This window comes from Chinchilla lanigera, unplaced genomic scaffold (genome assembly GCF_000276665.1).
Source record: "Chinchilla lanigera isolate Chin_1 unplaced genomic scaffold, ChiLan1.0 scaffold00151, whole genome shotgun sequence".
In the NCBI taxonomy this organism is placed as follows: Eukaryota; Metazoa; Chordata; class Mammalia; order Rodentia; family Chinchillidae; genus Chinchilla; species Chinchilla lanigera.
The window spans coordinates 2298597-2310711 of record NW_004955552.1 but is presented as its reverse complement, the minus strand read 5'-3'; the positions used below and the strand labels follow the sequence as shown (position 1 = coordinate 2310711).

Sequence of the window (12115 nt, the reverse complement as noted above, 5' to 3'; positions counted from 1 at the left end):
CAAAGAGTACTAAAACATATTCTAGACATGAAAAACCCTGATCGCAATATCAAGAATAACAGTAGAAATGAAACATCAAGAAGAGCAAGCAAGTAAACAGGTAGAAAAAGTAGGACACCAACGCAAGTAAATAACATGAAAATGATAAATCAATATACTTCGGTTATAACTATAAATGCAAATGGCCTTAATTCTCCAGTTAAAAGAAACAGACTGGCAGAGTGGATTAAAAAACAAAATCCAACAATATGCTGTATAGAGGAAACACATTTGACTCAAAAGGAAATCCACAGACTAAAAGTCAAAGGATGGAAAACAATCCTCCATGCAACAGGAACCGAGAAAAAAGCAGAGGTAGCTATTCTGTTTGCAGACAATGTAAACTTCAAACTGACAACAATCAAAAGAGATAAAGAAGGTCACCACATACTAGTCAAGGGAAAACTGCAAGAGGATGAGATAACAATCATAAACATGTATGCACAAAATATCAGAGCTCCAAATTATGTAAGACAAATCTTAACAGGCATGAAAACCTATACAATTGATAACACTACTTTAACAGGGGACCTCAAAACCCGATTGACACAAAGAGATAGGTCAATGGGACAAAAAATTGGCAAGGAAATAATTGAAAGACAACAAATAAGTAGCCTAATGGTACATCTCAAACTTTTAGAAAAAGAAGAACAAGTCAGGCAGAAAGCCCAAAGAAGGGAGGAGATTATAAAAAAGAGGGCAAAAATTAATGTAAATGAGACAAAGAAAACCCTCCAAAAAAATAAATGAATCAAAGATTTGGTTCCTTGAAAGAGTAACAACAATGGTAAACCCCTAGCCAACCTTATCAAGAAAAGGAAGTAAGAACTCAGAATCAGGCAATAAAGAGTGAAAAGGATGAAATTACTACAGATTCCACAGAAATTCTGAAGATCATGAATACCTACTTTGAAAACCTTTCCTCCCATAGGATAGAAAACTCAGAAGAAATGGACAAAATCCTACATATGTACAAATTACCAAGGTTGAGTCAAGAAGATATCAAATTCCCGAACAATCCAGTATCAATTATAAGATTGAAAATGTAATTAAAAACCTTCCAACAAAGAAAAGCCCAGGTCCTGACGGATTCACAGCAGAATTTTACAAGAAATTCAGAGAAGATTTAATACCAACACTCCTCAAACTTTTCAATGAAATGGAAAAGGAAGCAATTCTCCCTAACTCATTTCTGGAAGCAAGCATCATACTGACACCAAAACCACAGAAAGACCCAACCAAGAAAGAGAACTACAGACCAATCTCCCTCATGAATATAGATGCAAAGATACTCAACAAGATACTAGCAAATAAAATGCAGCAAACTATCAAGAAAATCATACATCACGACCAAGTCGGATTCATTCCAGGGATGCAGGGGTGGTTCAATACTCGCAAATCTATAAATGTTACATGCCAAATCAATGAAGCCAAAGACAAAAACCACATGATCATCTCAATAGATGCAGAAAAAGCTTACAAGGTCCAACATATATTCATGATAAAAACTCTAAAGAAAACAGGAATAGGTGGTCTTTACCGTAACCTGATCAAAGCCATCTATGAAAATTCAACAGCCAACATCATTCTAAGTGGACAAAAACTGAAAGCTTTTACTTTAAAATCGGGAACAAGACAGGGGGTGTCCACTGTCACCACTCCTGTTCAATATAGTTTTGGAACCACTGGCCAGAAGAATTCGACAGGAGAGAGAAATAAAAGGAATAAGGATAGGAAAGGAAGAAGTAAAACTATCACTATTTGCAGATGACATGATACTTTACATGGAAGACCCTAAAAACTCCACAAGAAGACTCCTTGAATTCACCAACAAATTCAGCAGTGTTGCTGGATACAAAGTCAACACCCAAAAATCGATGGCATTCCTATACACAAACAACAAACAGACTGAGACAGAAATTAAGGAAACCATTCCTTTCAAAATAACATCCAAGAAATTGAAATATTTAGGAATCAATCTAATGAAAGAAGTAAAAGATCTATTCAAAGAAAACCATAGTTCTCTGAAAAAAGAGATCAAAGAAGATTTCAGTAAATTGAAAAACATTGTTTGCTCATGGATAGGAACCAACATTGTGAAAATGGCCATACTCCTAAAACTGCTGTACAGATTCAATGCAAAACTACCATTAGCATACCTCACAAATCTCGAGAAAACATGCCTTAAATTCACCTGGAACCAGAAGTGACCCAGAATAGCAAAAGCAATCCTTGGCTGTTAGGACAAGTCAGGTGGAATCCCAATCCCTGACCTGAAATTATACTACAAAGCTACTGTCATAAAATCAACCTGGTACTGGCTAAAAAACAGACCTGAGGATCAATGGAACACACTGCAAGAAACAGTCACAACCAAAACACACTCAGCCACCTAATCTTTGATAAAGGGGCCAATCAAACTCACTGGAAGAACAATAGCCTCTTTAATAAATGGAGCTGGAAAACTTGGCTTGCTATCCGCCAGAGACTGAAAATACACCCAAGTCTATCACCATGCACAAAACTCAAGTCAAAATGGTTCACAGATCTCAACATTAAAACAGAAACACTAAATCTATTGGAAGAGAAAGTAGGTAAAAACCTTGAAGACATACGGGTAGGCAGAGAGTTCATGAACAAAAACCAAACTGCACGTGAAACACTTGAAAGAATCAACAACTGGGATCTGAACCTACTGAAAAGTTTCCGCACATCTAAAGAAATCACCAGCAGAGTAAAAAGAAAACCCACAAACTTGGAAAAGATTTTAGCTGACTGTCCCTCAGACAAAGGGCTTCTATCTGGAACATATAAAGAATTAAAGAATTTCAGCCCCCAAATTGAAAGACCCAATCCAAAAATGGGCAGGGGAAATGAATACATACTTCTCAGATAATAAAATACAAATGGGAAATAAACACATGAGAAAATGTTCAACATCATTAGTCATTCGAGAAATGCAAATTAAAACAACACTGAGATTCCACCTTACCCCAGGAAGAATGGCTAGTATTAAGAAATCAACCAATAACAAATGCTGGCGGGGCTGTGGAGAAATAGGAACCCTTCTCCCCTGCTGGTGGGAATGCAGACTGGTGAAACCACTGTGCAAATCAGTTTGTCACACAGATCCAGTCTGCACAAAACTAGGTCTAGAGGTCCCATTCAACACAACTATTCCCCTTCTGGGTATCTTCCCAGAAGATCTAAAAACATCATGTCACAGCGATATATGTGCACCTATACTCATAGCAGCACAATTTGTAATTGCTAAATTGTGGAAGCAACCCAAACGTCCATCCACCGAAGAATGGATAAGAAAATTGTGGTACTTTTATATAATGGAATATTACTCAGCTATAAAGAAAGATAAACTTGAGGCCTTATAGGTAAATGGTCACAACTACAGACCATACTCATAAATGAAATAAATCAGACCTGTATGCACAAGCACTGCATTGTTTCACTAGGGTAAAACCTGAAAGAGTTAATTTAAACTCGGAGGTATGATAGACATTGTGAAATGATAGGAAAACACTCAAGGGTAAAGGGCAACTGGGATGTGGGAAAACAGAAGGGAAAGAAGGAGAAACTTTGTACGTATGTATATACAGGATAGTGAACATAGTTGTTCTACTGTCTTCTACTTCTTTGCTGAAAGAAACTGTTAGTGAGTCCTTGATTGATCAATATTGCATGTCTCCATCTGTTTTCAGGAGAAACTACTTTGAAGATATCGATATGTAATACAACAAGCATTGTTAATTTCCTACCACTTTGTTTGTAACTCTGTATTCTCTGTACTGTTCTTTTGCTATTTTGTAAAAGGTTGTCTGTCTGTTAATGTTTTCCTCCATTTATTTTTAAAATAAAAAACATCAGAAATTTAATATGACAATGTAGAGATCTACACAATGATTTAAATACATTGATTTTTAATGTGTTTAATAATAGTCATTTATTATAGTGACAAATATAAATTTGGAGATAAATTAAGTATCAAATACTAGAGGATAAACTGTCAAGAACTATGAGGTATCTGAGATTTTATCCTAGTTACTATCTAACCAAGAGCTTCCCATAGTTTCACAATGCTGCAGAAGACATGGTTTCTGGGACAGAAACATTATTCTTCCTAAACACCAGTTCACATTACCTCCACGGGCTGCCTCTTCACCAAGTCTAAGGAAGAATATGTACCCGCCCATATGGATTCTGTGCAGACTGGATCTGTGTGACAGATTGGAACTTTTGAGTCTAGAATTTAAGAAATGCCAATTTATGTAAGTAGGCTGCTAGCAAACCTGATCAGCCTTTACTCCTGAGGAAAATATTATGCTGGATAGCAATCAAATCAGTCCTCTACTACTAAGACAGAAACTATTTTTTCTTCCCAAGCTATTCACTATAAAATCATCCTTACAAAGACAGTTCAGAGTAAAAGTGCAAAAATGCAAATGACTCAGGGAGAATTGCCTCCCTACACTAAAAATATACGGTGCAGCCACAAAATGAGTCTACATGATGGGAAAATAACCACTCTTTAGAAGAATGTTTAATAAAATGAGAAGCAGGGTATGGTGGCTCATGCTTGTAATCCCCCCACTTGGGAGGCTGAGGCAGGAGGATTGCTGTGAGTTCAAGGCCAATCTTGGCTACAAAGTAAGTTCAAGGCCAGCCTAAAGTGCATAGTGAAACCCAGTCTCAAAAAGACCAAAAAAAAAGTGATATAATTTATAAAAAACAGGTTTTCTTTCCCCCAGATTACACACACACACACACACACACACAGAAAATGGAAATAATTTTGATTTAAATTGTATTTCTACTTATAGGCAAATAAAAAGACCAATAATACATACACAGCAGTAGGTTTTCTGGATATTGTTATGATTTTTGTTTTATTTCTGTGTTTCAAAATAAATTTTGTAATATATTATTTTACAGTCAGAAAAGTTTTTTTTTTAAAAAAAGCATACTAGATATCACACAAAAAGACCAAGTGCCAAAGAAAAAAATGAATAAGCTAGTATTCCTCAAAATTAACAACTTCCGGGGGCTGGGGATTTAGCTCAGTGGCAAAAGCGCCTGCCTAGCAAGTGCAAGGTCGTGAGTTCGGTTCCCGGTACCGGAGAAAAACAACAACAAAAAAAAAATTAACAACTTCCATACATTAAAGGACATCAAAGTAGTGAAACAACAATCCAGAGTGATTTGCAGAGAAAACATTTGCAAATCACATATCAGATTGGGGACTTATAGCCAGAATACATAACGAATTCTTGTAACTCAGTATTTCAAAAGATAAATAACTCTGTTGAATAAAGAGTTTGAATCAGGATTTCTCCAAAGCAGATAAACAACATCAGTCATCGGGGATACACAATGAAAGCCAGAGCTGAGATACCACGTCACACCCAATAAGATGGTGAAAATAAGAAAAGAGAGACAATAACAAATGTTGGTGAGGACACTGAAAACTTGAAACACTTATGCATTCTTGTTGAGGTTTCAAACTGAGCAGCCACTACAGGAAACAATTTGGCAGTTCCTTAAAATGTTAAACCCGTCTCTCTATGATTTGGCAATTCCACTCTTAAGAAAAGTGAAGTTCTACAAGAATAAAAAAAACACAGGTTCACAAAAACTTATGAGTATACACAAAATTAGTAGCAGCAATAATAGTAAAAAATTGTTGTCTTTCAACTGATAAATGTATAACAAAATGTGGTATATCCTTAGAACTGATAAAATGGAATGTAGTACTTATAAATATTACAATGCAGGAAAAACTCAGAAAACACTATGTTAAATAAAGAAGAAAGCCACATATTATGTCATCCCATTTCTATATAATGTTCACAAAAGCTAGTATGTTAGGAACAGAACACACTGGTGGTTGCCAGGCATGGAAGAGGGAGAAACAGGGTGTGAATGCCAGTGAGAATGGGGTTTCTTCTTTGAGGTGATAAAATGCTCTGGAATTAGACAATTATGGGGTTGTATAATCCTATGAACATACAAGAATAACACAAAGTTGTATATCTTAAGAGGGTAACTTTATGGTATGTGAATTATATCTCAAAAAAGCTAAAGACATATACACATAGACTACACACAAACTAAAATTGCCAATTAATATGATGGACAAACATAGATAATCTACAAAAGTAACTAAACAGTCAATAAATATGCTTGAAATAGCTTCAACCTCACTTGTAATAACAAAATAAAAATGAAAGGTTATTTTCCTCTTTAAATTCATATGGTTTTTCAATAAAACACCAAAGGTATAAATTTTCCCTATTTGTGAAAATTTCAAATGCAAAACATTTTTGCAGAAACATTTGGCAATGTACCATAACCATAAAAGTGCTCACCTTCTTTGACACAGTAATTCCATGTATGGCTCTATTCTAAAGAAGAAATCACACAGGTAGGTAATAAATGAGTTATTATAACATGATTATAACAGCCTTAAAATGGACATGATTAATGTGATAATGATATCTTTACAGAACTTTTTTTTTTTTAGCTTTTTTCCAGTACCGGGAATCAAACTCACGACTTTGTGCTTGCCAGGCAGGCGCTGTGCCGCTGAGCTAAATCCCCAGCCCCTCTTTACAGAACTTTTAAAACACAGTCTTCTAAGGGTATGTTTTCAAAGACATTAAAAGAAGAAAACTATAAAACTGAACTGGGTAATCCTAAATTTCTAAGAAAACTATGTTTGGTATACACAAAGAAAAAAACGACAGGAGAAAATGTACTCAGATATTAACAGTTAATTTCCATATGTACTCTCTATTATTGTTATAACTTGAAAATTATTCTTTGCTAAATGAAGATGAAAGAAGAAATAACTTTACTGCTGATGGCATAATGATGGAGTGACCAACAGGAAAAGCAAATGTTCTGGTTACAGTGATGTTTCTCTCTCACACAGTACTTGCAAATGAGACCACTGTTTCTAAATGGAAGATACAGATTAGGATGGTAAGTCTGACATTAGCTCTAGTCAAGATTCTAAAACGAATCTTTAGTGGAACTTTGCATAAACCTAAAAAGGAAACCACCAATGAACACATGCATCTCAATTTACCCAGTCATCATTTTGGGACACTTTCTCTAATGAGCTCTTTGGATGGGTGATAGAAGGTGGGCTTATCAACTGGTAAATGACACCAAACTCAGGGAACTAGTAACCCTGCTATCAGGATCAAGACCCCAAGAAGTGCAGTGGCTTAAGTCACTAAGAATTCACATTCTTCTATTTCAGCGATGGCAAACCTATTAAGAGACCAAGTACCCAAAATGAAACCCACTTATTTATTGCAAACTGCCAACACTGCAATTAAATTTGAACACTGAGGTTTTAATTTAGAAAAAACACCTCATACATTATCATCTTTTGTCCTAAAAGAAAAATACACTAACAGAGCTTTCAATGACACCAACAGCTTTTTATCAAAAGGTAAAAATTTGCATTTAGCATGCTTTTGCACAAATAATGTGATCGTTGCTACTGTATGCATACTGATAAATTTGTCAAACCTGGACTGGGGCAACCTGCTTCTCTTACTGACAGAGAGGGCTCTGCATGCTCACTACGGCATGTGTGCCACAGGTTTGCAACCACTGCCCTATTTCTTTCTCAGATGAGATAAGGGGTAAGGTAATAGAAGACGAGCTCATGAAATAGTGCAAGGTAACAAACTTAGAAAACTAGAACATGTATATCAGGATCCAAAATAGAGTAAAGGATTAAGCAGTAGTTTAAATTCAATGAAATAATATTCAAAACACATTATTAAGATATTCTAATTTATAGCTATTAGTGGATACTGGATTTCTTTTGGGATAATGGAAGTGTTCTAGAGCTAAACAGTGATGGTGTACACACAACATTGTAAATGTACTAAAGCCACTAAATTATACGTTTTAAAATAATAAAAATGGTAAATTTTGTTACTTAAATTTTGTATCAGTAAATGTAATCACAAAATATGCATAAATCACATTATGTAAGACATTCTGATATCTATAAATATTTAATACTATTAGAGGCTTCCCAGTTCTGTAAAGTTTTGAGTAAAATGCAAGTGAGGAGCGGATTGCTACACATTCCAAAATGTAGAGTACTGCAATTAAGAATTATTCATTCTTTCAATCACTAATTTATTTACTACACACATACTTATCTGGTACTAGCACTGGATTAGATACACAGGCTGTAGATACACATGTGAATACAAAATAATCCCCACCCTTGCAAGGCTTCCAGTTAAAAAGGGAAGCTTGACATTAAACAAATATCACTCAAATGAATACAAAATTATAATGAGAGGAATAAAAAAAAATACAAGGTTACAGGATGAACCGTAACAGACAGGTTTGATTTAGATGAGTGAATTTGATACAGTCTCTCAGAGGGAAATCTCATTCACTTTGAAACTAGAAGGATGAGACATTTAGTCAGGTAAAGAGGTAGAATTAGTGTTGCCACACAAGCAACACCAGTGCAAACGTCCTGTGTTAGAGGGGAAAAAACCCTGTCAAATCTGAGAAACTCACCAAAGCCAGCTGTGATTACAGAGTAGTGAGTAACAAAAAAATGGTCACAAAATGAAGCCAGAGAAGTAGGAGAGGTTCAGTCCACACAGGGCCTGATGGGCCTCTGTGAGGATTCTCACTTTAGATCTTGGGTACAAAGATAAGCCACTCAAGAATTTTAGGAGAGAAGTAAGAGGATCAATTTGTGTCCTAGAACACAGGCTTCTTGGTGGAAAAGGGATTGAAAAGCAAAACCACAAATTAGGAGACCCACTAGCGAGGCTCTTAGAATAACTGCTCAGACTAGGGAGCAGAGGCAGCAGGAAAGAGAAGACATTTTTAAGGTTTGTTTGGACTGTATCACAAGTCTACTTTAAAACTCCAACTGACATATGCAGGGGAAAATGCTCTCCATGAAAAACAGAGATTACTTGGCCAGGATCTCAGATACATTAACATCAACCCAGGACCAAACCAAATCCGACAAAAACTTCAAGCTACTTTGAGGAGTTCTGAAGTCTTTTCATAAAATTAGTTCTTCAATTCAAATTATTCCTGAGCGTCTGACAGAGCAATTTCTTACCAAGTTTTTAGAGTGGTATAGAAATGCCAGAGATATAGCTCAGTGGCACAAGCACCTGCCTGGCAAGTACAAGGTCCTGAATTCAATTCCTGTTACTGAAAAAAGAAAAAAAAAAAAAAAAAGTAACTAGAGTGGTATAGAAATCCACACAGTAAAACAAAAACCCACAAATTCACTGTGGTGAGTACAGAGAGCATCTGCTACCCCACCCAGTCCACCACAAACTGGCCTCCCCTGAAATAGGTTTTCCTCTAGAACCATTCTGAGAGAATGGTTCCAACACCCTGCTTAGCATATGCTATAGTAAGGGGTCAGTTACACTACCCCACACATACATGTACGGGCACATGTGCACGCATACACACACACACAAAGAGGTATGTGCAAAAGCACTCCAAATTATTCAGGTACATGTGTCTCCTTACACTGCACCCCAGAGACTGAAGCACAGCACAGACACTATGACTATTCCATAGTTTTCTAAGAGTCAATGAGTAACCTAAATTGTAACAGGAAGGCAAAGATACATTATATGTACATTTATTGCTTTTCCTCCTAAAATAAAACCATATTTACCCCCACATTTACCATGGGTCAGATAAACAAACTGCATACTCTTTACAAACCCAAGACATGACACCATGAAGGCCAAAGATATCTGTCCATTCTGTTCCCTCACAATATGACGGAAGCAAATAATAAAGAGGACTATCACCACTTAAAACTACACATTTTACAATACATGCTCTGAAACTAGTCTGATTCTCTTTGCATTCTTTAAAATTTTTTTATTTTTTTGTCTTTTTGAGACAGGGTCTCACTACGCAGTTCAGGCTGGCCTTGAGCTCACTTTGTAGCCCAGGCTGGCCTCGAACTCATACCGATCCTCCTGCCTCAGCCTCCCAAGTGCTGGAATTACCAGTGTTTGGTACCATGCTAGGCTTCTGTTTGCATTTAGATGATGTAAATTAATTTTTGACTTAAGAATTTAAAAAAGGAGAATATTTTTAACTTAAATCATTGATTTTTGTCACTGTTATCATTTTCAGCATCTCTGAGGTTGTGATTACTTGTTACAATATATACGTACACAGCTACATGACTGCTATCTCAAATGCTCCTGGTCCTGACTCATGTTAGCTCTCAGCTCTTGCAGAAGAGCTTATCCTCCATCCATTCTTCCTCCTTATCCTCTATCCATTTTTCTCTCCCCATCTCCTGTACCTTGTACCTACCTCTATCATGCAGTGACTTATTTACAACCCTTCTGTGTTATGAGTTCCTGCTATTTGGTGTTCCCAGTTCTTAACACAGAGCCCATCAAATGCTGGTGGAATGGAATGAATAAATGAATTTCATTCAACTTGTGTAGATTTTTTTCCTTACCTAATCCTAAATGTTAAATGCCCCTCAGTTCAACAGCACTTCAGACAATTCTCCATCCTCACCTTCTCCACCAATTTTTTTCCATTTCTGGATAGAAGGGATTTGTGATTTCAAGTACTACACAGCTGATAAAAGTGTTTATGGAGAACAGTTTTTAAGAATAAATGAAAATATTGTTTGTTGCTAAGATCTACATATACATCTTAGTCCAGGGCGAGACGAAATATGAGCTAGAAAACGTCTACTCCCTAAATCCACGCTTCATAAGAAAATGACATCGAGAGCTATTTCACCCATCATTCTTGTTATTAACACTCATATCAGCTATAATCTTTATAAAGGGCTGTCTTTATCACGAAAGAAGAAAGGATGCCCTTAGCAAGGGCAGAGCTGTCCGTCAGTTAAATTCATCATTCTGGAATAAATTATTTAGTACCCTTAAACCCTGAAAGCTTTGAGCCACCTACTCTGTGGTTTATGGCAATGCTGTCTAAATTTACAATTTCTTGACTGTGAAGCAACTATTTAATTCCACAATGAAAAATCAAAATAAAGTTTAAATTTACTGTTGGAACTGACATTCTCCAGTAAACTAAAAGATCTACTCTTCCACTGACATACAATTTCAAAGGGGCTTTTATAAAGTGATACTCAGGAACTATTCCAGATTTTAGGAGACACTGTTCTGGACATAAAGCAGAACAACTGCCTTTTTCTTCCCATGAAATGAGTGGTATCCCTGGAGCCACCAGAGCTCTGTCCACTCAGATACAGCTTTGACCTCACTTGGTGAGGAGCCTAGAGTTTGAACACACGATTATCCTGGATATGAGAACAGCTGCGGTGGTAGGATGGAGCGAACAGGATTTAAAATACATTCTTTCGCTAGTTTACGGTCTCAACGAGACATGATTGATGATCACTGTTTTCATTCTAAATTATATTCCCGCTACAACTACGAGTAGGAATGTTTGGCTATAACGGCCAATGGTTCCGGTGCTATTTTACTGGATGATCAGGAACAAGTCACTCTGTTGAGTGACTTGACACACTGGAAAAGATCAGAAAGATACACCATCATCAGACCGTCAGCAAATAGTGATCATACAGAAGGTCCCGAGCGGCAGCCAGCCTGAGCAGGGGGAAAGCGGAGCGCCAGCGGCTCAGTGTGCGCCTGGGCCCGGGCAGCTCGCCAGGAGCTCCACGACCCCGCGCACAGCACACTGCAAGGCCGGTCTCCCTCTCCACTGCTCAGGGAAGTCAACCTAAAACAATTAAGAAATGGAAACGCCTAATGCCAGAAGAAAAGGCTTATAACAGCTCGTCACGCAGCAGACGGCCGACAGAGGGGCGGGATCGCAGCCGCGCGGCCCAGGCGCCTAGGCCGGCCCAGCCCCGCGGGGGATGCTGCGGCGCAGACCTCTCCGCCCTAGCCGGCGGTCCGGGCTCCCGGCTCCCAGCGGAAGTCGCGCCCGCGCGTCCAGCATCCTCCTCTCCTCCGCTCGCGCCGGGGCCACCCACCTTGGGCGTGCGGATGTGCTCCATGACGGCCGC

At 37.6% G+C, this 12115-nt stretch overlaps 1 protein-coding gene across 2 annotated transcripts in view; it reads right to left on the bottom strand.

Moving 5' to 3' along the window:
* The window catches only part of Mtmr7 (myotubularin related protein 7), a 113983-nt gene extending 101868 nt beyond the window's left edge, over positions 1–12115 (bottom strand). For both annotated transcript variants that reach the window (XM_005412210.2, XM_005412213.2), the window contains exon 1: positions 12083–12115. In XM_005412210.2, coding sequence (XP_005412267.1) covers positions 12083–12106 — 24 coding nt within the window. In that variant the 5' untranslated portion in view covers positions 12107–12115. The remainder of the gene's footprint in view (positions 1–12082) is intronic.